This window comes from Labeo rohita, chromosome 3 (genome assembly GCF_022985175.1).
Source record: "Labeo rohita strain BAU-BD-2019 chromosome 3, IGBB_LRoh.1.0, whole genome shotgun sequence".
Taxonomy (NCBI): Eukaryota; Metazoa; Chordata; class Actinopteri; order Cypriniformes; family Cyprinidae; genus Labeo; species Labeo rohita.
In genome coordinates this window covers 19,294,208-19,322,161 of record NC_066871.1, presented here as the reverse complement: position 1 = coordinate 19,322,161, position 27,954 = coordinate 19,294,208, and the positions used below count along the sequence as shown (strand labels likewise).

The window sequence follows — 27,954 nt, the reverse complement described above, 5'->3', positions numbered from 1 at the left end:
CGCTAGAGCGAGCTCAGCGCCCGTTCTGTCACGAGCTCCGTCCGGGTACAGCGACCGAACGAAAAGTCTCGTACATTATTGGCGACCAAATATAGCCCAGAGCGATCTTTTTTTCCGAGAACCAGGTCTGTCAGATTAGTTCGACAGCAAGCAGGATCTCCCGTTGTCCTATCGCGGTCATTTGGGTGATGTATTCTAACATTTGATAGAGCTAGCCAGCTCGCTAGCTGTTTGGCTAGCTTGCCGTGCGTGACTCAAAGTCAGAGAGGTATCAATTGTTATTTTAACACCGACATCGGCATATAGGTGCGTAATCATAAATTAAAAACAACACGTTGTCTTGTTTTTTAATTAGTCGGTACCGCAAGGTAAGCGTACGCCTTGAATCGTTTCCCCATTGACGAGAGTTCACGGGATTGAATGAATTAGCCAACGGAAACACCAGTCGCGCTGACTCCCCAGCTTCTCTCTCACCCCACTGCATTCACCTCTTTTCTTCATAAACACTCGCTGCTGCATTATTTGTGTGCTTTGCGAGCGATTACCATTTAATTCAGGACTCAGTTCGCCGCTCAAGTGAGAGTCCGTGTTAGCCCGCTAGCTCGGTGCATTTGAACTCAAACCACCGCCTGTCTAAACCTGCACCTCTGAACATCTGAAAGTCATTTGTTTCGTGTTGAAGCCGGCTTGAAGAAAAAAACGAGCAAACATGCCGGCTGTGTCGAAGGGAGATGGAATGCGAGGATTAGCTGTGTTCATTTCGGACATCAGAAACTGTAAGTGCCCCTGTCACACTCAAACACCATTAGTCATTTTCTTGCGAACAGCTGTACTGAACTCTTCCTATATACGCCCTAAACCGAATCAAACGGCTTCTGTTTTGCGCCGTGATGCTTTTAAGCCGAATTAAAGGTTAAATCATGCAAGTCAGATGAGTGGCTCTTGATGAGGGAGGTCGTTAGAGTAATCACCGATCACCCGGGCCCGTTAGCTTTAGCTCCGGTGATGGAGTGATGCTTTATCTTCAGAGAGCCCGCTAGGCCGCCACCGAAAATTGTGTGTTAGACTGCAGATGGTTTGTCCAGCATGGCATGTCTCTGGTGCTCTCGTCGCTTTGGCTAGCTGGATAGCGGTTGATATCACTGCTCGCCAAGAGGACTCGATTCAGATGTGTTTTTCACGATAATCCAGTTATCAAGCTGTCGCCTTGAGCTAAGCGTTATAGGAGGGTCATCTGGTTAAGATGTGTCTGTAGTCTTCTGGTACCGCCTATGTTGTACCTCTAATTTTACCTCTTGAGTCTTAAAAGCCTTTCTTTGTGGTAGGAGCTTGAGTTCCTAGCAATTTTGTTGAGTTTTAAAGAATGACGATAGGAATGATATTCGTGAACTTTTTGATCCTCATTTTCTGTTGAACATCTGAAAGTGTTAAAAAATGCATAATTCCAATTCAAATGTAACTATTGGGAACAATTTTGTGAGATTAGTGATATACGAGAGTGAAATGTTTTGCACGTATGTGACCCTGGACCACAAAACCAGTCTTAAGTAGCACGGGTATATTTGTACCAACAGCCAAAAATACATGTATGAGTCAAAATTATATATGTTTTCTTTTATGCCAAAAATCATTAGGATATTAAGTAAAGATCATGTACAAATGTAAATTTCTTATTGTAAATATATCTCAACTGAATTTTTGATTAATATGTATTGCTAAGAACTTCATTTAGACAACTTTAAAGCCCCCCCTTTTTTTTTTTTTCCCCTCTCTTCCACCCTCAGGTTCCAGATTTTCAAATAGTTGTATCTCGGCCAAACTGTACATCAATGGAAAGCTTATTTTTTTAGCTTTCAGATTATGTATAACTCTCAATTTAAATAAATGACTCTTATGACTGGTTTTGTAGTCCAGGGTCACATATATTGACAGTGGGAGTCTGAGGCTTTGGCCTGAGTATTGTAGTTTGTGTCTTGCATCATATTTTGGCATTAAATACACACATTGTTCCAGGTAACCTGTGAGACTGCTGTTTTTCTGTCATGCCAGCTTTTTCTGTACATATGCCTTTTTTTTTTTTTTTTTTTTTTTTTTTTTTTTTGTACTGGCTTATATACCTGCATATGTTCACATTTTATTTTAGGGCCACATGCACGAAAATGCATACCTTCCATACTAAACTTTTTCGTGCACAAGTAGGAGTCATGGCGTAGTGGGTAGTGCATGTGTTTACGGTGATGATGTGCTCACTAGAGGTCTAAATTGGATGTTTTATCATGATACGATCTGACAATAACCCCTCCTCATCCTGTGATCAATATATCAGTATTATGTGGCTATTTTACACAAGCAATTGAATTTTTATTAATTCACAAATGCAAACAAAATATAACATGGACATTAAATGGAACTCTGAAAATTGAAAATTGTGTTTTCCAGTTGGGACATCCACAACAAAATAAATCAATTTAATTTAAGTTATGTAGAGAAAAAACATGAGTCACACATGAGATTATCAATCATCTAATGACGGCTCTACATTGTCTTGTGCAATGAGATAAGTAATGATAAGGTCAACGAAGTCTTTCAGTCTTCTATGCTCTCAAAAATGTGCAAAATGAGCATCACAACAAAATTGGGTACCTTAACAGTTTAATAAAAAAAAAATACATTTTATATATAGAGGGTTTGCAACTGAATATATTGTTCAGCTAATGTATGCTGTCAAAACCATGAAAAAAACGTGTGGAAGTTGCTAAATCATATGAGAAGAACTTGAAGGGAGCAATATTTTGACAAACTAAAGTTAATAGGTGGTAAAGATACGTATGAGATGTATTAATTAAGATATTAGCCTAATATTTCACCTACCTGACTGGAAATAAGAACAAACACTAATGTTGTCAAGATTCTTAATCTGGAAATCCTGGTTCAGTTTGGCCAACCGTTTTTTTTGCACTCTTCTCCTTGATTTGTTATAACGTTTGTTAGTCTGTAGTATTCCAAATGTTTTTCCCGGTCAAACTAATTAGTACAGCCCAAAACATGACAATAATTTACCAATTTTGTTTGGTTTACATTCGAGGCACCAATATGGCTGATTGGTGACGCGTCGTGAAAACGCTCTATATACAAAAATAAAGAAATTTAGAAAATAAAGTTGTAAAAACAGTGGCAACTTAACATAACTCTCATATATCTTTTATGTTTACATTTTTTTTGTCATATTGAATCCAACCTGCGTTGTCCTGATCCCATTGCCTGTCTGTCTTGCTCTACTCTTGTTTAGCTCATAAAAAAAAGAATGACTTGTAAATGCGTTTACTATATTATATAATTTGTGGTGTTGCCTAATTCGTGGTGTGAAATAGTGAATCGTCCCACTCAAATTATAATTCATTAATTGGTATGCTCAGTAGTGTACAGATATTCGTCATGGTCTGACGCCATTTAAATTAGCTCTTTTTACATACATTTCAGCATCTTTGTGAACTGGAGAACAACACCAATAGTAAATCGAAAAGGATATGTGAATGCAGTGTATGTGCTGATGTTCGTAACTAACCTTAAGATTTGGCACACTGATACCTTTGAGGTCAGTCTATTTTTATTCTTTATCATCTATAATGCAGAAAAGATGTTCACTGTGTTTTTGTTGCTTTGTCAGAGTTAGCGATGAATGGTGTTAGCCACAGTTGAAATCAGATTGCATGTTACTGCAAGCTTTCACAAAGAGAACCCGGCCATTACGCAGCTTGAACTTTAAGTTGGTTAACATCTACAGTTACATAAATTGTAGGAATAATGTTGACCCATGCTGTTTGCAGTGATGTCAGGTTACTTTGGTGGAATGAGAGCAGAATTCAGTTTTCAGTTTTGCCATAATTGCAACATGTTTGAAAACTGTAAATGACATATTGATGAATTCTTCAAAAAGTACATTTCTAAACGGTTTAATTCATTAGTGTCCTACTGGAATAATTAAAACTACAACACCAGTAAAAGCATGTGCACATGTTAGTTTGACTGAGCATAGGAAATATTGTTGCGTGTACATGACATGAGAGCTGTGGTATTTACACAGAAAGCTTATAGTACTGGATAGTACTACTATCAAAAAGACATCACAGACACCAAAATATAATATTAGCTTATATGCAAAGCTGTTCACCATAAGTAAGACAAGTTTTATTACATTTCGCAAAGGTTTTATTTTCACTCTAGCATTAACTCATGTGTCAGCAGTTACCAGGATGTCATCACATCCCTTCCTGAAAAGTGCATATACAAAGCAGGGTGAATATTCATCTGTTGTGTGTGAGTAACATTGCAGCAAATAAGAAATCTGATGGCTTGCCCAAGGGTGATTGATGGAGGGAGCATTAGAAATGGTTTAAGCTGCATGTAGGTGGTGTAGTGGCAGTGGATGAGAGAAAACATTGAATAAATCATGAGCTGTACAAAATTTTGGTGGATTTTGGATGCGTAGTTGCGAGAACATGAATTTTGTCATGCAATGGTGCAAATTATTGATGTGTAATGTTTGTGTTGTGTGGTTTGGTTTGCCCCACATTGGCACTAAATCTTTCCAAGGACTTTATCCTGTTTAACCCCAAGCCCCTGAAAAATGTGTTGCTATTTCCTGTAGTCTTTCCTGGTTTCCTGTCATCTTCATTTTTCATCATCTGCTTTTTTGGACTTCTTTTTATTTCATTCTCAATGCACCAACATTCGTAATTCGACAATCACATACCAAATGCAGTTATATCATCTAAGCTGTGCTGTGGTAAATGCAAATAGTTATCTCCATTTGAGGCAGGATACCAACAGCAGCCGGGCATTTTGTCAGCTTGGGTTGTCTACTGATATGTACAGATCACTCAGTGATAACCACTTGCTCTGCAGTGTCTGTAGTATTCCAAATGTTTGAAGTTCTGTGGTCTGATTCTCCCTGTTTTTTGTTTCTCTCCTCAGGTAAGAGTAAGGAGGCTGAGATCAAACGCATTAATAAAGAGCTCGCCAACATCCGCTCGAAATTTAAAGGAGACAAGGCTTTGGATGGATACAGCAAAAAGAAGTATGTGTGCAAGCTGCTCTTTATCTTCCTTTTGGGCCATGACATTGACTTCGGCCACATGGAGGCTGTCAACCTGCTCAGCTCCAACAAGTACACCGAGAAACAGATTGTGAGTGAACAGTCTCAAAATATCCTACTGTGTGTGGTTGTGTATATTAAATTCCTGATTGAGTGTTGTTGAGATGAAAGGTTTTTGTTTGTCTTGTTTTGGAGTGTGAGTTTGTGCAAGCATTTATTTGTGTGGTCAGTTATTGTACGCTTTACTGCTGCTCACAGGCAGTGAAGTGGCCAAAGGTATAGGGAAATAATGCAAAACATGACAACTGTACAGGGAATAGTTGCATATCAGGATTGTAAGGTACACAAAGTGCAGTAGTGTCTGAATTCATTAATTTATTTATTCTGGCTTTCACAATCACTTTTATTTATATAATGCTTTTAACAATACAGATTGTGCCAAAACAGCTTTACAGTATTAAATAAGCAAATAAGCGGTTTTAAACACTGCATAAATATGAATGAAATAGTTTGTAAGGCCTCTTACATATGTTATCTGACACTCCGTATGAGTTCAATGCCATGGTAAGATATCATGAATGAACCAAAGCAGAGACAGTTTAAATTTTCAGGTTTCCATTCTTTCAATGAGAGTTACTTGCCATTACTTGGGCAAATGGCATGCAGGATATTGACTACACTGTTAAACAAACGGATCCAATGTGCAGTGTGAACAACCTCTGAGATGTAACCACCATTCAAAGATTGTTTTTTTTTTTTTAAGAAATCAATATTATTAAGCAAAGATGTATTAAATTGATCAAAAGTGACATTAAAGATATTTATGATTAGGGCTGGATGATTAATCAAAAAGTAATTAAAGTAAAATCCGAAGTTCAGAACCTCTAACTGACATAATTTTCCCATGTTGGTTAAATCCCATTCCAAAACAGTGGCCCAATCAGAAAATCAGCTTTTGTTTTTTAATATGATATCTTCATTCCAAGCAATGTGTGCTTTGTTTTCAGTTGTTTAAAATATTCAACAAATAATCATAAACAGTTCACAAAGGTAAGAAATTCACTGTTTCATTAGAAAAATAACCATGCTCAGAACTGTGCGGGCAAAAAAAAAAATAAATAAATAAATAAATAAAAAGGTAAGATGTTCAGTTAATTGATATTTTGATTTTAGGTCTTATCGTCCAGCCCCATTTATAATGTTACAAAAGATTTCTGTTTTATGCAAATACTATGGTTGCCCCCTAATAGTCAACGAGAAGAGAATGGGTCGACCAAAATTTTATTAGTCACAGAAAAAAAATTCCACAGGAAGTGGCGAAGTCATGGTCTTGGGCTGGTCTATGTGGTAATGTAGTACGTCGGGCAAGACATCCAAATGCTCAACTATCATTCATCGATCTCAAATATGGCTTTTCTTTTGAAAGATGTATATATTAGCAACTTCTCATGGCCACTCAATCTAATGTTAACCTAGAAAAATATGCACTGTTAAGGTGTCTGGGCGGACTGTGGAAGCTGAATAGTATCACGCTTGCCGCATTACAGTCATTGCTCTTAAAAATACTCTGTCATTTTTGGTCATACAGATAAAAGTAATACATCTTTCGAATCTGTAAAGACTTGTGAACTTGAGTGCGCAACTTCGAAACTCTGTGTATACTTGCCTTACAGACATGAAAAATATACCTATAGAGAATGAAATGTCTACTTTTAAATTGACCAATTCAATTAGAAATCAAATCTTCTCAGATTATATAATCCGTATTAAGCATGCATACAGGCGCATCAATACTTCATCTCTTAGGCCGAAAACAAACAAAGCAATAGTTTATCAAAAAATTAAAATGTTAATGCAGTCTACTTACTGTTTTTCCCTGACACATTCATAATCATAATATCTGCCGACGCGCTGTGGCATGTTTTTTGTGTGTGCATGAACGCTTATTAATCTATGTAGGCAATTAAAGGCTCATTATTGTGATTTTGTATGGTTTATTAATAAACGTGCGACTAATAGTCCACTAATGCTTAAAGATAACAACTAGTTGATCAGTCGAGGGCAGCCCTAGTAAATGCTGTTCTTGAGAGCTTTCTATTCACCAAAGAATCCTAAAAAAAAAAAAGCACAACTGTTTTTATTGTTGATGATAATTAGAAATGTTTCTTGAGCAATGAATCAGCATATTAGAATATCTGAAGGATCACGTGACACTGAAAACTGGAGTAATGACTGCTGACTGTCATCACAGGATTAAATTACATACATTTTTTTTTAAGATTTCACAATATTACTGCACCAAATAAATGCAGCCTAATTGAGAATAAAGAGACTTCTTTAAAAACGTTTTTTTTTTTTTTTAAATGTACAGACCGCAAACTTTTGAACAGTAGAGTAGCAAAAGTATCTGACATTTATGACTCTGCAGTTTTATGTTTGTGAAAGTTGTCTTTTCTAGATGTGAACGTCTAATGAGCATCATCTAGCTAGTGAGAGTCAGCAACAGATGTGTTTTTAGCTTGTCAAAGAGGCTTAGTGGCACTCCATGCCATGTAGACCTACCATGAGGTCTAATTATCTCCTGCTGATCAAACACCCACTCTAGCAGCCACACTCCCATCAGCCACGCAGCTCTCCACAGGGTAACACTGACAGAAGCAGGCCAGAATCTGGGAAATCTGAGCATGTTTCGGTACAAAAAGGACAACAAACTGAGGGCCATTTTGAGTCAGCTTATCTTTTTCCTTGAAAAGGAAAAACAAAATTACATTTACAATGCAAACTAGACGACGACATGTGTTGCCACTGAACTCCACATGGCCTTAGCATTTGTTCTTGGATAATGCTGTGCATGGTAAAATGAAGAAGATTTACATAGTGATAATGAATTGTGGTACGCCAGATCATTTGCTTCCTGTTGCAACATTATACGCTGCCATAAACTAGAAATATGATGAAGTCATGCGTCTTGTTAGCCCTTTGTTAAAGTCCTTTTCACTGCAAGATGTTATAGTATAATGCTGAAGAATGTGGTGATGTCATCATGTTTTGACCTACTCCTCCCATACGGGTCAAACACATTCAATACAATATTCAGTTTCCTGTGAGCCCAGCCCAAAAATTCTGTTTCTTCACCCATATAAATACCAATTTCCTTATATAGAACTCTAAACAGTGTCACTACAACATCTTAAACAGTTTTCTGTGATTCCTGAAGTAAGTCTCATAAGCACATTAAAATGGATTCCAAACCTGATTTAGGTCACCCTATGACCTGCTGTGTGGTAAGATTTGGTCTCTCAAACTAAACAATGAGTCACAGCCTACAGCCCAACGGTTTCAATGCATCCATTAGCCGGAAAATTCCACTGCGCTTCTGATACGTGATATGCTATGTCTTGGATGCTGCAGATACAACAAATACAAAAACATGCTAATAAGCAAAAGGCCCCTATAATTTGTCTATATGTCATAAAGTGCGTGTATATATACTACCAGTCAAAAGTTTTTGAACAGTAAGATTTTTAATGTTTTTTTTTTTTTAAGAAGTCAAGCCTGCATTTATTTGATCCAAAGTACAGCAAAATTAGTAAAAATTTGTAATATTTTTACTATTTAAAATAACTGCTTTCTATTTGAATATATTTTAAAATGTAATTTTTCCTGTGATCAAAGCTAAATTTTCAGCATCATTACTCCAGTCTTCTGTGTCACATGATCCTTCAGTAATCATTGTAATATGATGATTTGTTGTTCAAGAAACATTTTTTAACATTAATATTAGGGCTGCACGATTATGACAATCATAATTGTTGATTATTTCCTTGAAATGACCATTATCACAATTTACATTGAGTGATGTTTCGAATGGCTTCACCATTGTTTGAAGCAACTCCATGCCACATTTTTATATATAGTTTCTTCTTTAAATATAAAAAAGTGAAAATTAAAAAACTAAAACAATTAGGAAAAAAAAAACTTAAGATAACCTGTAGGAAAAATACACTCACACACACTCTCTCTCTCCCTCTCTCACACACACATCTTAAGAAAGCAGAATAATGAAAGTGTTTTTTTTTTTTTTTGTAATTGTGCTTTTGAACGGTTACATAATAGTGGCATCTGTAATTGTAATCACAATTTATAAAAAATAATACTTTTATTTAGCAAGGATGCTTTAAATTGATCAAAAGTGATGATACAGAGATTTATGTTACAAAAAATGTATCTCAGATAAATGCTGTTCTTCTGAACTTTCTATTCATCAAAGAAACCTGAAAAAATAACTTAATAATAATAATAATAATAAAATGTTATTTGAGCAGCAAATCAGGATAATAGAATGATTTCTGAAGGATCATGTGACTGGAGTAATGATGCTAAAAATTCAGCTTTGAAATCGCATGAATAAATTACATTTTAACATATATTCAAATAGTAAACAGTTTTTTTTAAATAGTAAAAATATTTCAAAATTTTAGTTTTTGCTGTACTTTGGATCAAATAAATGCAGGCTTGGTGAGCAGAAGAGACTTCCTTAAAAAACAAAAAATCTTACTGTTCAAAAACTTAGTAGTGTGTGTATATATATATATATATATATATATATATATATATATATATATATATATATATATATATATATATATATATATATATATCTATATATATATATATATATATATATAGTGTCTGTCTATGTATGTATGTATCAACACATGGCAGAGAGAAAAAAATGAAAATAAAAAGCAAAAGTCATCTGGAAACAGTCGATCAGAGTTTTTTGTAAAAATCCAAGCAAAGGCTTCCAAAGATTGTATGATAATTTCAGTGACTTGTGAGGGCAAGTGTGGACTTGTGACTAGTGAAGTTTCGATACACTAAATGGAGCAAATGATTGAATTTTGCTAGCTGATCATCGCAGAATTCAGATGATTCTGATCATCTTGCAAGACACATTCCTTCAAATCTCCAGACTTTAACGTCACGATGCAGTGAGAGTGGAAAAGAAGCAATTTAAGAGAGCTTCAACCCTTGCAGCAGTGAGGGAGACACATTAGCTCAGCGAGGGGGAAAATCTCTCTCTCGTGGTTTAGTGCTTATCCACCGAGCTCGCAGGGCTGCCGTTCTGAGCCTGTTTGAAGATGACAGTTCTGTCTTTGTGACGCTGTCTTCGTTTCAGCTTTGCCTTAGTAAGTGTGTGTGTGTGCAAAACAGAGAGCATAACCATCAGCTTTCTTTTTTTCCTTCCTCTTTTTCTGCGCTCCAGGGATATCTCTTCATCTCTGTGCTGGTGAACAGTAACAGTGAACTGATCAGGCTGATTAACAATGCCATCAAAAACGACCTGTCCAGCCGAAACCCGACTTTCATGTGTCTGGCTCTGCACTGCATCGCCAACGTGGGCAGCAGAGAGATGGCCGAGGCCTTCGCCGGAGAGATTCCTCGCATCCTTGTGGCTGGGTGAGCAACTTAGAGACTGGAAGGATTGAGTGAGAGTGCAAAAGTTAAGATTTAAGTTGAGGGATTCATATTGAATGACCTTGCATGAGGAGAAAAAGAGGATTAATAAAAAGGAAGTGTGTATTTGTGGTGTCACATGTAAGAAAATACTAGTACTAGAGATTGTGATTTGTTGTATTGCTAGTTATTGCTTATACTTTAAGGCAAAACCCATTGTTGTTTCAGGCACTGGTCAATTTTGAGAGTTTTACTTACATAACTTGTTTTCTTTCAAACTAGTGGAAATATAACATCCAAAATGCACATTTGATTATTTAGTTTATTCCTAAATATATGCTGCAGATGTCTTTTTTTTGCTGGCTATTGACCGTATCATTCATGGAGTGGTAAAAAAGATATCTAAAACAAGCAAATGCTGTAGATGTCTAATGTAGTTCCTATTCGAATGACAGGGACACGATGGACAGTGTAAAGCAGTCGGCTGCTCTCTGTCTGCTGCGTCTGTATAAGACCTCCCCAGACCTGGTGCTCATGGGAGAATGGACCTCTAGAGTGGTGCACCTGCTCAATGACCAGCACATGGTAAGTCTGGCACATAGAAACCATAACCTCTTCATGTTCATACACATATATGCTGATGTATATAAAATGTACATTTGAAGATCAACATGTTTTTTGAGATTATTGCTTTTTGATTTCTGATTCGGTTCATTTTGTAGGGTGTGGTCACTGCTGCGATCTCTCTGATCACCTGTCTCAGCCAGAAAAATCCTGACGAGTTCAAGACCTGTGTGTCACTTGCCGTGTCACGACTCAGCAGGGTGAGTGTGTGTATGTGTGTGTTTCTTGAATGGGATGCAGTCCCTTGGTGGTTTGTGAGCTTGATGGGAATGCCAATGCTTTTTATGAATGAATGAATGCATGCATGCATGAAAGCAACTTTTAAAATTGGTTTCTTGAGCAGTAAATCAGTATATTAGAATGATTTTTGAAGGATCATGTGACACTGAAGACTGGAGTAACGACAGGCACAAAAATATATTACATTTTAAAATATAATAAAATAGAAAGCATTTTGTTAAAATGTAGTAATAATTCACAATATTACTGTTTTACTATATTTTTGATAAAATAAATTCGCCCTTGTAGTGTATTTTAAGTTAAATCTGTATCTATGAAATAAATGTGTAATTTTTTCAATAAGCACAAAACTTTTCATGCAAAATTCATGCAATTCAAAAAACATTCCTTTTTCATTAATTTCAAAAAACAGTTGAGCTAAGCACTGACAATGTCTTGTAAACATGGTTGAAACTGCAAAAAGAGGAACAGATGAATCAAATCAATTGAGTAATTTACGCTGGAACCATTCCGATTGATTCAGAGACTTGTGATTTTGATCATTTATTTCAAGCGATTCACTAGCAAAAACGAGATCAAATTAAAAGAGCCGTTCATTTTCTAATTTCGACATCGCTTGTAACAATTTTAAAAAGCACGTAGTGATGGTTGAAACAGAGCTTTTTGGAACTCTGAATCAGTTAAACCATTGCATTGCAAAATTATTCACTGTTTCCAATCGGATTGTGTATCGCAAATCATTTCAGATCGGGTCTTCAAATTGTGTATCACAAATCATTTGATTTAGATTTGGATCAGGACTTCGGTGCAGTTTCGCAAACCATTTGTTTCGGATCAGGATTTCAGAGCAATTTCGTGAATCTTTTTTCTGTTTTTTTATTTTTCTTACAGTAGAAAACATCAAACTACTAATGCAGTATAGTTATTAAAGTATACACAAATACAAATTAAGAAAAATAAAATTGGTTTTATTATAGTAAAAGTGCAATAAACTTTGTAATACTTTAGTAGCAATACTTGCATGTGCTTCTTTATTTTCTGTTAGTATATTTTCATTTGTCTATTTCTTTTTTTTTTTTTTTTTTTTTTTTTTTTTTTAGAATTTGAAATGAAACACATTATTCGATAAGTGAGATCTCTGAAGTCCTTAAAATCAAAAAAGTAGTGCTTGAAAAGTCCTTAAAACTCTTGTAATTTAATTTTACAGTATCTGTATGAACACTGTTTGATTCATTCATGTTTTTTTCCATTGTCAGATTGTGTCTTCAGCCTCCACTGACCTGCAGGACTACACCTACTACTTCGTTCCTGCTCCGTGGTTGTCCTGCAAGCTGCTGCGACTCCTGCAGTGCTACCCACCACCTGAGGACGGTGCCGTGAAGGGACGACTGGTGGAGTGTCTGGAAACTATCCTCAACAAAGCCCAAGAGCCACCCAAATCCAAGAAGGTTCAGCACTCCAATGCCAAGAACGCCATCCTATTCGAAGCCATTTCTCTCATCATCCACTATGACAGGTACATGTTGTCTCCATTTCTCATTTTTGTCGTTAAAAATGCTGAAAATGCAGGTAATTTTAGGAGCAGTTTTCATACATATGCACTCATGAGTGATTTATATAAGATTTGTTCTGCTTGTGTGTGTTTTTCTTTGTTTGTTTTTTCTTTTTTAATTAATCCTGTAGTTTTAAATGATCTGATATGTGACCCTGGACCACAAAACCAGTCATAAGGGTCCATTTTTGGAAACTGAGATTTTGTATTTGACTTTAAATTGAGTTTTTGATACATTTACAGTAAGATATTTACAAAATATGTTCATGAAACATGATCTTTACTTAATATCTTAATGATTTTTGGCATAAAAGAATAATCAATCATTTTGACCCATACAATGTATTTTTTTGGCTATGGACTGGTTTTGTGGTCCAGGGTCACATGTGATGTTTTGATGGGTTTTATCTGTATTAAGCATTTATCTGTTGTGTTTAAACTCAACTCTCTTCATGGCCTGTTTCTCAACAGTGAGCCGAATCTTCTTGTGCGGGCATGTAACCAGCTGGGGCAGTTCCTACAGCATAGAGAGACCAACTTGCGCTACCTGGCCCTGGAAAGCATGTGCACCCTTGCCAGCTCTGAGTTTTCCCATGAGGCAGTTAAAACGCATATAGAGACAGTCATCAATGCCCTGAAGGTAAATGGATAGATTCTGATCTCTATCTTTTTTTCAACAATAAAACAACTTTTTTATGGCAGATTTGTTCCCTTTGTTTTCATGGACACTGTTTCTAACTGTTTAATTCTGTTTATTCCGCTGGCAGACTGAGAGGGACGTCAGCGTGCGTCAGAGAGCAGCTGACCTCCTCTACGCCATGTGTGACCGCAGCAATGCCAAGCAGATTGTTGCCGAGATGCTGAGTTACTTGGAGACAGCCGACTACTCCATCAGAGAGGAAATGGTGCGTCTCTTTCCATCTCTTCCATGTCTCTTTAGTCACAGGTCATTGTTTTAATGTGTGACAGCTGTGCTTGTAGGTACTGAAAGTGGCCATCCTGGCAGAGAAATATGCAGTAGACTACTCCTGGTATGTGGATACCATTCTGAACCTAATCCGCATTGCTGGGGATTACGTCAGTGAGGAAGTGTGGTACCGCGTCATCCAGATCGTCATCAATCGTGACGACGTGCAGGGATATGCAGCCAAGACCGTCTTTGAGGTAAATGGCACCAGATGTTCAAATTGTCACTTCTTATACACATGCAGAAACTTGATTTCCACCATCATTATGATACTTCATGCAACACTTCATGTTTCCTGCTTTCCTTTTTTTTTTTTTTAATTTCCACAGGCTTTGCAGGCTCCAGCTTGTCATGAGAATATGGTAAAGGTTGGAGGATACATCCTGGGAGAGTTTGGTAACCTTATTGCTGGTGATCCTCGTTCCAGGTGAATTCTTTAGCCACTCATATCAGCGTTTGGATGCGTTTTAATTTCATTGCTGTACTAATGATGTCCTCTTTTCCTTCATCTTTCCTAGTCCTTTGGTTCAGTTTAACCTGCTCCACTCTAAGTTTCACCTGTGTTCAGTCCCCACACGCGCCCTGCTGCTTTCTGCTTATATTAAGTTCATTAATCTGTTCCCGGAGACAAAGAGCACCATTCAGGAAGTGCTGCGCTCCGACAGCCAGATCAGGAACAGTGACGTCGAGCTTCAGCAGAGAGCTGTGGAGTATCTCAAACTGTCCTCCATCGCCAGCACTGATGTCCTGGTGAGATCACGCGCTTTTGCACACACTTTGTTGATTTGTGTCTCACCATTTATTTGCATAATCATCTGTCACTGTGTGTAACTTTAGGCTACAGTGCTCGAGGAGATGCCTCCATTCCCAGAGAGGGAGTCGTCCATCCTGGCCAAGCTGAAAAAGAAGAAGGGACCAGGAGCTGTGTCTGTGAACGAGCTGGAGGAGGGAAAGAGAGAGGGAGGAGAACTCAATGGAGGGGGAGAGAGAGGAGGAGACAGCTCTGCCATTGCTGCATCTAATGCTGTGAGAGAAAAATATGGATAACACTGTTTTAGGGATGTAACAGTATTATCAATATTGCGGTATCACAATAGCAAAACTCTCGATATTATCATGGTCGCATGAAGATATGAAACAATAGGTCTTCCAGGCAAAAAAGTGTAGTTTTTAAAATATATTCATGCTACTTATTCTAACATAAAAGGTTCTTAAAGTATGTGTCAAACGAACTAAAACCGAAAGCACAATAGTGTTTAATATTTTCATCAAGTCTGTTTTTGCTGTGCGCTGCTATGCGAAGCGTGCACTTCGTTCAGGCGATCAGCTCATGATTCTGTGTTTTCCGCACCTCAGAATGGCCCAGTTCAAAGTGAATGCAGTGACCTGGTTTATTGCATGTGCTGTGAGTTTAGCGCACGTTAGGGAACACAATGGCGACCAGTTAAGCTTTATTTTCATGGCAGATGATTGCAGCATTTCACTAGATTTGTAGTAAGATGCGTTTTTGTAAGCGGGTTTCAGCTGAAGCAGGAGTTTTCCGTTAAAATACAAGCTTAAAAGTGCATTATGAATTGCGGACAGCTAGCGGTTTAAATGGGTAATGTTGCTGCAGTCCAAATTCAAAATATCGCTTTCAAGTGTAGAAATTAGCAAAGAAGTATTGTAATTTCCCTACTGTAGTGTAATGCAAAAATAATATATCTATGAAATATTCCTTGTCATTTTTTACAGTGTAGTTGTTTTACAATATATGGCTATTATTGTCATAGTAATAACAATAATATAAAAATGTTGTTGTTGTTGTTGTTATTATTATTATATTTAAATTTGTATGGCTTCCTAAAACAGCAGTGTGAATGTGATTTAGGCAGAGACAGTATACCACAACTAAAAAGAGGGATCAGTCCCCTTTAAAGTTCAGGTACAAGTCAATTCACTGACTTAAGTTTTCTTAGAAACATAAGTTGGAGCATTTAATTTTGAACTCTCAAAGTGCATTAGAATAATTTAACTTTAAAATGTACAAAATTTTCATTCAAATTTTGATTTCGTTACATCCCTACACTGCTTTGAAATTTCTATACATGCACTACTGCTAAAAAGTTGAGGTTCAGTAAGATTTTTTTTCAAGAAGGATGCATTAAATTGATCAACAGTGACATTTTGTAATGTTACAATTTCTATTTCTATTAGAAATCATTAGAATGATTTCTGAAGGATCACGTGACAGTGAAGACTATGATGCTGAAAATCTAACTTTGTTATTACGGGAATGAAATGCTTTTTAAAATAGATTTTTTTTTACTGTTTTTATCAAATAAATGCAGCCTCGGTGAGCATAAGAAACTTCTTTTTTTTAAAAACAAACAAACAAAAAAATCTTACCAACCCCAAACGTTAAAATAGTAGCGTATAGCAACCCATTTGGCTACAAACATTGGGTCTGGTCCATGTTGCAGCTTATTCTGACTAGGGTTGCAAAAAGGTGGAAAATTTCTAGTAAACTTTGGAAACTTTTCAGGATTTTGTGGAATTTTGTTGGGATTTTTTGGAATGTTTCCGGAAATTTACTGGAAGTTTTCCACCCCTTTGCAACCCTAATTTTGACCTAGAATCACCCATTTATAATAGGAAAGTATTGAATATTGAAGAGTTAGTTTACCCACAATTTAACATTTTGTGAACATTTACTCACCTTTATGTTCCAATCCTGTATGAATGTCTTCTGTTGAACACAAAAGATATTTTCAAGAAGGCTAATAGCAAAAATAATGACACAGTTTTCATTTTTGGATAGACTATCCCTTCAAACATGAGTGATCACATTTAGTTTTGTTTTTGCATGCTTTTTAGGATCAGGTTTTTCTGTAATAGCTGATATCACAATAATAGACCAGCATCATCAAAATGTTTGCCCACTCAAATAGAATAGCACGGACATTACTCAAAAAAACAAAGCACAATATACCATTCTATCTGTGAATATCATACTACCCAGACCCTCGAAGCTGATTATTTTTTCCAGTAATGTGGCAAACGTTGCCAAATAATTTGATCAATATTATCAACCCAGCACCTTGTAGACATGACTTCATTTCCAGTGAGACTGTCTCATCAGATTGGAACCGCAGCAAGCAGCTTTTATCATATATATATATATATATATATATTTTTTTTTTATACATCAGATGGTCAATGCATATACTGTGGGTTGAGGCTGAGACAAATACGTGGCAAAATTCAGCTGTTGCAACCACACGTTTGCGTTGTACAGGGAAGTGAGTCAGCAAATACAGAACAATCCCTAAGAAAACACCCACCCACTCCACACATCCTGATTCAGATACTTTCTAATTAGACATGTTTTTATTTAACCAAAAATCCAATTTAATGAACACTCTCTTTTTCTTTTAGTCCACTCCGTCCCCATCTGCCGACCTGTTGGGGCTCCGCACGGGTCCCCCTGTTACCGCCGCCGCTCCCAGCGCAGGCAGCTTATTGGTTGATGTTTTCTCAGAGGCTGGCGTCAATGATGATGGTTTCCTGAGGTAAATAAGTATCCAGTTCATTAGCATGCTGTTTTTATTTATTGCTTTAACTCAAGTACACTAATATTTTAACATGTTCAGAGCTCATATATACGTCCGTCAGGCTTTCTGCTCTTCTTCTGTCGTTTCACTTTCTATCGCTCGTTCTTCTTGTCTTCCTCTTTGTGTGTTGTGTAATCTTGTGTCCTTTATCTTGCTGCGTATGTGACTGTCTTTCTCTTTTCTTGCTTCTTTTTTTCTCTTTCTCTTTCCCTCCCTTTTCCATCTCCCTCATTTTGGTGTGTGTGCGCGCGTGCACATGTTTGTGTGTATGCGCGAACGTGTGTGCGTCTCACGTCCTTGCTTTTCATTGGACGATGGCAGAGATCTGGAACCCCCCACTGAAAGCTCTGACTCCCTATTGGCTGAGGGTCCTGGTGACTCTGAGTAAGGGGCCAGTGTAGACTACAGTGTCAATAGTGTCGATATGTTAAAGCAAAACTTATTGACAGTCAATAGTCATATATAAACACTTAACTTTTTGGTTATTCATAGATGTTGTTGTGTAAATGTGTTCTTTTTCTGTTTGTGTCTGTGGAGTATTTTCTATTTGTGTGCTGTGGTGGTAATTTTAATTGCTAACATTGTATTGGCCGCAGATGTAATGCCGGTACTAACCTCTGCCTTTGTCTTTTTCTCTCCTCTTTCTCACTACCTACTTTGGCTTCACTCTGCACTTCTTCTCTTCTTTACCGGCTCACCACTTTCTAACATCTTTAATCTGTTTTAACCATCTGTGCCTTTTCACACTTAACACTTCTCACCCCTCTCTTCATCTCCCGGGACCGCTGTCCTCTCTCTGCATCCTTCGCTTTTGGTCTCTCAGCTCTGCTCCCCCTTCTGTGGTTTCTGAAGATCCTGCTCCTCCTCTGCCTGAGTCAAACGAACTGCTCAACAAGTAAGAGCTCACTCGCTCACTTCACTCCCTCCATTCAGTCACCCAAACATCTCAAACAACTATCACCCACAGCCTCTCTCATTTTATTTTAAATCTTTTTCTCTTGTGTTGGAAGACTAAAAATAACCACAGATGTTATTGAGGATTTTTTTTAAAACTTTTTAAATATTACTTGGAAAGGAATATTGTCACTCCTGAATTAAAATTTCCTGGTAATTTACTCACCGCTGTGTCATGCAAAATGTTCATGTCTTTCTTTCTTCAGTCAAAAAGAAATTAAGGTTTTTGAGGAAAACATTCCAGGATTTTTCTCCATATAGTGGACCTCAATGGGGAGCAACGAGTTGAACGTCCAAATTGCAATTCCAAAGGGGCTTTACATGATCCCAGCAGAGGAATAAGGGTCTTATCTAGGAAAATTATCTAAAAAAAAAAAATCTAAAACAAAAATATGTATATATACTTTTTAACCACAAATGCTCATCTTGCACCAGCCCAAGCGCACACTTTGTGTAGTCATGTTGGAGAGGTCACGCGAGATGTAGGCGGAAGTACAGACAAAGTGAACGTGCAAAGAAGGTGAAACAGCGATTTTGGATGATTTTGAAGTTGGAGGAGAAAACGAGATGGACTTTTTTGCCCTAATCTACCTTTCTGAACCAAAGTACACAGATGAAGAACTAACCACCCGTGACATTTCCAATGTTATTACATAATGCGATAATGCGCAAAGTCACGCATTGCAGAGCAAGTGCAAGACAAGCATTTCTAGTTAAAAAGTATATATATATTTGTGTTTGTTTCAGAAAATGACCAATTGTTTTACAAGATTAGACCTTTATTCCTGGACTGGGAAAAAAAACAAACAAACTTATTTTTAACTGAAGAAAGACATGAACATCTTGGATGACATGAGAGTGATTAATTATCAGGAAAGTTCTATTCTGGAAGTGAACTAATCCTTTTATCTTACGCATGAAATGTGGGAACTAATTAATATTTTTATGTAACTTTTCTTAGTGTCAAGTATACATTACCATTTAAAATTCTGGGGGGATCAGTAAGATATATATTTTTAAAGAAATACTTTTATTATATGAATCAAAAAAGATTGAAAGATATTTAGTGTTACAAAAGACAGTGTTTTCAACAGTGATAATCAGAAATGTTTCTTGAGCATCAAATCAGCATATATGAATGGTTTCAGAGGGATCATGTGACACTGAAGACTGGCGTAATGGTTGCTGAAAATGCTGTCACAATATTAAAAATACATCTTAAAATACAAAACAGGTATTTTAAATTGTAATATTTTGCTGTATTCAGATCAAATAAATGCAGCCTTGCTAAACATACGAGACTTCTTTCAGAAATCAGAAAAAAAAATAAAATCTTACAGACCCCAATCTTTTGAATGGCTATATGCAAAGAAAATTATTTATTTAATGTTGGGAAAAGCTGTCTTGTGTTTAATTTTTTTTGCTGAAAACACGTTACAAGGACCGTAAACTGTAGTACTGAATTGTGGATTTAGACCTTTGACACAGTTTTTCACCATTTTTGTGTTCAGGGTTTTTTTTTTTGGGCAGGCCTGAAATCATGTCTCTGACGCACTGGGCCTTTCACTAACACTATAATAACTAGAGCATATTAGCATCATTTAATCGGGAGTTACTGTCATTATGGTTACTACAGCTTACAGTTTGCTAGCTAGCTATGCCTGTGTCGTAAATGCATTTTATCTATTTGCAATAATTTACAAAACAGCTCAGTCATCCATTCAGGTTGTAGCGGTATTTGACAGTTGAGAGACGCAGCAGCTTACCCGTGAGTGGGGCGTAGTTTCAGTGCCGACAGCAGACACACCCCCAAGAGCTTATTTTTTTTTCCAAGATTTTAATAACTAACTTTATTCATTTGGTGGGTTTTTTTTTAATCTGTTATATTTGGGTGGGTGGTCAATAACACATTTTTCTCTTAACATCCATTTAATATTGCTTTACACAGAGTTTAAATGCAAAAATGATAGGTTGGCACTCAATCAAAATTTCTAGTCCATGAAACCAATAGCCTGTGTGTCTGCTTGCACATTGTGGATACGTCTGTGAGATGTCCCGGCTTCACGGCTATATTTGCTCTAATCACTAGTTCACAGCTCCAGTACTTATTTTTAATATTTTATGAGATGAGACTATGGCGCTACTTGTAAACAGCGGACGGGAGCATTTTTATCTTAGGCTTCAGATTACAGTCTCTTGTCTCTGTTGTCACCCTTTCAACACCCACCCTCCTCTCAGTGTCTTATGCTGCATTCACATGCTCCTCGGATGGTCTTGTTTCCGTAAGGCGAAGTCGTTATTCCAATGTTGGTTTACATGGCTTTACTTGCCTGTTAGAGTGAATACTTGATCCATTTTTAACTTAAACGAGTCCCTCAGCATGGACAAAAATGAATTGTATCTTTTACTAACACTGTTGGTAATCACCCGTTTTACTAAATTCACACAAACGACCATTAAAGATCAAATAAAAAATTGGAAGTGAGTTTTCCAGGTGAATTTGCCAAGTGGGCTTTGATTATTCTGACAACACATGAACGCGCCATTATCAAACCAGTACCATTGCTAGCTGTCCCTGCATGTTTGTCTGCCTCACACACACTCTTATCTCTTGCCATCAGGTTTGTTTGCAAGAACAATGGAGTTCTGTTTGAGAATCAGCTGCTACAGATCGGCATAAAGTCTGAATATCGCCAGAACCTGGGTGAGTCACAACATCTGCAAAATTGTAATTGCATCATCTGGAGCTCTGTGTCAGCAGACTTCTGGACTGCGTCTTCAAGTTTATTATATTTTAACCTGCGTTTACGAGACACTGTAGTTTCAATGTACACATTTAAGATGTCCTTGCTCATTTTTATCCTGTTTTAGCATTATAAAAACCGGATGGGTTCTTCACAGTGTTAATATTTAACTTGATATATTTAAAATGCATGTGGGTTAAAGATGAGATTTTATTTTAGTGCTTACATAAAATTAAAGGGTTAGTTCACCAGGGTTCCTACGGGGTTTGGAAAAGTTTGGAATTAGATTTAAATATTTTCCAGGTCTGGAAAAGTATGGAAAAAAGAAAGCAGAGTATGGAAAAATATTTGTGTTTACAGACTTTTGCCCCCATTTAGTTTTGTTATAATAGAAAATTAAGAATTTAACGAAAATAAATTTATCATACAACAAGTGAGTTTTCATGGCAGCTGTTTAGTGATTCTTTAGTGACTGTCAAATATGACAGAATGATTTCAAGGTACACTTTTTCATTATGCAAAAACCAGGTTATTAGCATTTTAAATTTCTTCTCACTCTCTTCTTAGCACTGTATTACATAGCAAAAATATACAGACTTTTATGTGCACACAAAAAACCATTAAACTTAGCATATAGAACAGTGCACACTGAGCCACCTATGCCATCAGCCCATTTCGCAGAGTGGTTTCTTGGCCTCCACAAAGTATGTGTTAAGGAGACCTGAGGCCTTGGAATATGACATACTGCCTTAATGAAAGCCAAGTTTTAAACTTTTTTTTATTTATTTATTTATTTTATTTATACAGTATCTGGCTTTTTTATAGACCCTTGAAGTTTGCGAATTTTATGCTATCAGCCCATTTTGTCATTGTTTCTCCGCCGTCACAGAGGATGTGTTAAATTGGACATTAGGCCTTGATATCAGGGGTACCACCATAAGAAAAGCCACATTTTGAGTATATCTCTATTAATTCATGTTCGTCAATGCTGTTGTTTCATTCATAGTAAGATGGCAATGATGCACAAAGGAAATAGGTTATACAAAACTAGAAATTGTAATGTGTAAGAATGCAAAAAATTCCCATGCGCATGTGAATAGTTTCTCAAGGGCAGGAAAAAAGTTTCTTGTGTGCATGTAAAAGTCTGTATTTTTTATTTATGTATTTATTTTAGGGGCTCTGTATGTTGTCACTAAAAAAAAAAAAATCAATAAAAAAAAAATCCCTAAGAAAAAAAAAGTATTTACAGATGACTGTACTATATAACAAATATAAAGCTCAAAATAATGCTTTATGAACTATTTGTTAAATATGGTATTAAAATCTAGTGAGAGGTTTGGAAAATTGAGTCTGGAAAAGTATGGATTTTTGAAATCGAAAATGTGTAGGAACCCTGTTAAACCCAAAAATGAAAATTCTGTCATTAATTACTCACTTTCACGTCATTAAACCTGTAAGACTGTTCATCTTCAGAACACAAATTAAGATATTTTTGATGAAATCTGAGAGCTTTCTGACTCTGCATAGACAACTGACACGTTTAAGGCCTAAAAAGATTGTAAGGACATTGTTAAAATAGTCCATGTGACATCAGTGGTTCAACCGTAATGTTATGAAGGTATGAGAATACTTTTTGTGTACAAATAAAACAGTATTGTCAAAATAAGAGTTTTCTCATAACTTCATAACATTACGGTTGAACCATTGATGTCACATGGATTTTTTGGTGTGTAAACTGTTGTTACACTGAATGACATTTTAGTGGGTATCTTCTATAAACCATGGTAAAAATGTATGATAGTCATTATTTTCTGCTTAGAAAAAAAAATTAAACAAGACACATTTTAGTGCACAGTTTAAAGCCTTATTAAACCTTTGATGCTTAAACACCTTTTCATCTTTGACCTGTGTATGTTGTGTCTCTTCACAGGGCGGATGTATCTGTTCTATGGCAATAAGACGTCTGTGCAGTTTGTAACCTTCACGACCACAGTCACCTGCCCAGGAGAGCTACAGTCTCATATCCTTCACATCCACACATGAAAACTCATGTTTATTCTTGCTTACACACACAGTGAATTTTTTCATGTACAGTATCATAATACACTGGTTTGTTGTTTAACTCCTTAACTGATCCCACAGCTCAATGTTCAGGCTAAACCAGTGGAGCCTCTCATAGAAGGAGGTGCTCAGGTGCAGCAGGTCATCAACATTGAGTGTCTGACTGACTTCATGGATGCACCACTGCTCAACATCAAGTTCAGGTAACTGATGCATGCATTTAAACGGTTTATGACCACGAGTCAGCGGATTTACTCTCTGAGATTTACTGAGCTGTTGTGCTGTTTCAGGTATGGCGGAGCTCTCCAGAATCTCACCCTCAAGCTGCCTGTTACCATAAACAAGTTCTTCCAGCCCACAGAGATGGCATCACACGACTTCTTTCAACGCTGGAAACAGCTCAGCCAGTGAGTGTTTGTGTGTACACAGAAGACAAATTACTGTATACATGCATCACAAATGGTTCTCTGAATGGGAAACATGTTAAATTCCCTTCTCACAGGCCTCAGCAAGAAGCACAGAAGATTTTCAAGGCCAACCATGCCATGGACACCGAAGTGCTCAAAGCAAAGGTGGGTTTACATAACCTCATTTAGACTTTATAATGCCACGAGAGTACCATGACGCAGTGTCATAACATTATGGTTAAACCATGATGTCACATGAGCAGTGTTATCAATGTCCTTACTATGCTTCAGGGTCTTGAACATTTCAGTTGCATTGCTGTCTATGTAGGGTCAGAAAGCTCTCAGATTTCATGAGAAATATCTTAAATTGTGTTCTGAAGATGATGAGGGTAATTAATGACAGAATTTTCTTTTTAACATATTTCATTGTTTAAATACAAGGCTTCTACATGATTTGAAAAAGTATTGAACTTGATTTAAGCAATTTCCAGGTCTCAAAGTATGAAAGAAAGAAAGCAGAGTACCGAAAAATATTTGCATTTTTAGACATTTGGCCCTATTCGTTTTTTAATAATAGAAAATTAAGAATTTAATGAAAAAAATCATACAAGAAGTGTGTTTTCATGGCAACCATTTAGTAATTCTTTAGTTACTGTCAAACACGACTGAATGAATTCAAGGTGCACTTTTTCATTTTGGGTTTCTTCTCAGTAACGCAGAATGTCACCAATATCACCAATTTGTAAAGTTTGAATGAATGAATCAAAAGTAGGTCATTACACTTAAACCAAACCGCAATATGGACTAGTATCTGTAAACATTACGCCACACAAATACCATTTAAATGTGAATCCTCTTTTATGCCTTCATTTGATAACCAGAACATTTTAAATACACAACACAGAATTTCTGATGGTAAAAAAAAAAACTTTCGTAAGGCTATTTTAAGAATAAATTTGAATAAATTAAGTATGCATTCAAATAATTAGACATGCTAAAACAGAAATTGATAACAATAAAACATATAGTGACATTTAGGGCCCTAAACATGTCATTTTTGTTAAACCTTTATTAAATTGATGTGACTTTATATAAGTTTCATGATTTTAATTAATTAGACATGCTCTTTAATTAAACCATTAAAAAGGAGTTGAGAATAATTAAAACGGTAAAAAACGGAATCCAAAATAATAAAAATAATTAAAATGAAAAAATGGAATTTGGGAAAAAATAAAATGGATTTCATAGGGCCCTAAAAAAAAAAAAACATGCGCATGTGAATAGTTTCTCGAGGGTACATTCAAAAGTCTGTAGTGTTGTTGTTGTTGTTGTTGTTGTTGTTGTTGTTATATATTTTTAGGGGCTCTGTATGTTGTCAAAAAAACCCTGATAAAATAAAATAATTTACAGATGACTGTACTATACCAAATATAAAGCTGAAAGAAATGCTGTATGAACTATTTTTTGTTAAATATGGTCTGAAAATCTACTGAAAGGTTTGGAAATTTGAGTCGGAAAACGCGTCAGAACCCTGTGATTATCACAGTAATCGCTGATGCTGGTACAGTATATTGCAACATCCCTATGCAGGAATAGTACGATTAGTATGGGAGACTGTTACTTCAGTTATAGCCATTCGATTTAGAGGGGTGATGTCATTCTTGCAGAATTTATTTACAGTCAAGTCCATTTAATTTGATTCTCATCTCCTGCCTCTCTTTTTCCCTTCACCCATACGTTTCATAGTTACTGGGATTGGGCATGGCTCTCTTGGAGAACGTGGATCCGAACCCAGAGAACTTTGTGTGTGCCGGAGTGATCCAAACCAAGGCCCAGCAAGTGGGTTCTCTGCTAAGACTCGAGCCCAACGCACAAGCTCAGGTATGAACAGACACTCGTTTTACACACATACGTATCCAAAAAGGAAAACGACAAAGAAATGGCATAAGCATCAAAAGTCCCTCCCTGCTGCTATGGAGCACAGACTTCTCTCCAAGTCAGTTTTATTGCATCTTACTGTTGTCTGTGTGTCTCTGTGCCTGCTGATGCAACTCAAGTCTGGGGAGCAGGTAACGCACTCATCCTGCCACCCCTTTCAACCCAAACCACCTCCCATTCCTCCCTCCCTCCCGCTCGTGATTCACTCCATGTCTGGTAGTAAAACCCAGTTGATTTGGCGTGACAGCAGCGTCTTTCTCTTCGTATCTGTCGAGTTTCCTTTGTCCATTGTGCAAGTTTACATTAGTCTCTGTAATGGCAGTAAGGATCAGACACGCATTCGAACAGCAGAATGAGCGTCTGCACAATTGATGTGTCTTTCGGTTGTTGGCGTTTCCGTTTACACTCTATTCTCTCTCTCTCGCTCGCAGATGTACCGGTTAACCCTGCGCAGCAGTAAGGACACAGTCTCCAAGCGTCTTTGTGAGCTGCTGGCAGAACAGTTCTAGAAAGCGAGCCGAGACTAGCACCATCTAGAACCGACACCCAAGACCAGACCAGCGTTCGACCTGAGAGACCCCAGAATAAAAGAATCTACAAAAACGCATTCATGCATAAGGGAAAAAGTAGCTGTCAGCCTCTGGCAGCCATATTACTGTCCTTCTGATAATGATTATTATTATTACTGTTATTATCATCAGCGCTGCCCTTTCTTGTTTTTATCGGTGTTTACCTGTGTGCGAGCAATGGAGCGAAAGGATGCGTGCATGTGTTTTTTCGTACATGTGTGAAAGAGTCATGGTGATAGTTCCGTTCTCCGTCCTGCCTGTTCAACGATCAACTCCCGTGCTTGTGTTGACAGCTTGTGTGTGTGTGTGTGTTGTGGGTTGAGGGGGGAGGGATAGCAAAGTAAAGCAAAAAGATGCAAGTGCAGCAAGTCTTCCCTCTCTCCTGTTTTATCCGCAAAGTTTCAACCGCAAAAACTGCACATTCGCTGTTTCTTTGGAACATTCCCTATATTAGCAGGACAAGAAAACACAATCTCAATACACTAACGCAATGGCACTTCACTAAAAAGAGGCCAGAATCACTAACCCCCCCATCGCTTCTTCTCTCATTTTTCCTCCTCCACTGAAATCACATCCAGAGCCATTGGTGTACATAAAAAATTAAAAAAAAAAAAGATTCCACATGCATTTCCTGTTTATCGCACCGTACGTTCCTATCTGACGTAGAAATGGCCAGTGCACTTTAAGAGGCTTTGAGAGGAAAGGCTTTTATAGTCCCACCCCCTTTTTCCTGTTCTTGTCCTATGTATTCAGTACTCGTCCTGACCCCCCCATATCTGACAATGTTTATTGAAAAAAAAACAAAATCTATATATAAATATATATAAACCATGTAAATGATTACCCTTCATGGTTGCATTTGTATGTCTCTTTCTTGTTTTTGATAGTGGTATATTGTCAGTGTGTTTGTATGCTTTCTTAAATGGTCTAATGTTTTTGCTCTTGTTTTGGACATTCCATTCTGTACTACGAGTGAATGGGCATAACGTTTCAGGTTAGTCGTACAGTGTTAAAACGAACTGGGGAGGAACTAGAATCGGAAGCGGAGGGAAGGTCAGGTCCGCCAGTGTGAGAGTTTCTGCACGTGAAGAGTGCAACTGCTGTGGACCTTCATGTAAATGTCTTTCTGGAGGACTCTTCCAGCACAGTTATTGACTGAAATGAATAGTAGATAGTGGTTACCTCATTACTAAAATCCTTACACAACACACACACACTATTAACTTGCAGTGGTGGCCACAGCTGGAGACCCATTATTTTCTTTCGCAGCGATAAAACCTGGGAAAGCACTTAGTTTGTGAAAAGTCGTCACATGCGCGCAGTCGTACACACATTCTTAGGCGCAGAGGACGGGGGAGCTTAAAGGGGGGAGCACTGGACCAAAGCAGCTGCCAACTGTCAATCACAAAACAGGGATCATAACGATTTTGGTCAGCATCGTTTGGTGAGCGAGTGTGTGCTGGTATTGTGTGATCCGTGTGAAAAATATAATATGGAATTTATGCCACATTGTAATTAGTTGAGCTGGGGGTCACGCTTCCCTCGATGCAGTGCTGGGGACATCGTCATTGTAGTTGATTATAGAGTCACAGTCATGGCGTGTGTGTTTCTGTGTGTGCGTGTGTCTATGCAGTATCCGCTAGCTAATGCAGCCCCGGTGTATCGCTGTTCAACCTGTCAGATACCTGTGTTAGATTAAATTTACTCTGTACTGAATAATGTGAAAGTAAAATTATGCCATATACTCGAA

General features: G+C 37.2%; 1 protein-coding gene across 3 annotated transcripts; it reads left to right on the top strand.

The window, feature by feature from the left end:
• Positions 1–27,954, top strand: ap2a1 (adaptor related protein complex 2 subunit alpha 1). Of its 3 annotated transcripts, XM_051106885.1 has the most exons (22): positions 1–776; positions 4,975–5,186; positions 10,365–10,558; positions 11,011–11,140; positions 11,278–11,379; positions 12,676–12,935; positions 13,443–13,611; positions 13,739–13,876; positions 13,953–14,135; positions 14,268–14,365; positions 14,457–14,688; positions 14,776–14,964; positions 17,356–17,489; positions 17,853–17,915; positions 18,355–18,426; positions 21,107–21,189; positions 23,160–23,250; positions 23,371–23,493; positions 23,581–23,697; positions 23,793–23,862; positions 25,444–25,578; positions 26,067–27,954. In XM_051106885.1, the coding sequence occupies exons 1-22, from the start codon at positions 710–712 to the stop codon at positions 26,142–26,144; spliced, it is 2,940 nt and encodes a 979-aa protein (XP_050962842.1). In that variant the 5' UTR covers positions 1–709; the 3' UTR covers positions 26,145–27,954. The 3 variants fall into 3 exon arrangements, with proteins under 3 accessions (XP_050962842.1, XP_050962843.1, XP_050962844.1); XM_051106886.1 differs by lacking the exon at positions 17,853–17,915; XM_051106887.1 differs by lacking the exons at positions 17,853–17,915; positions 18,355–18,426.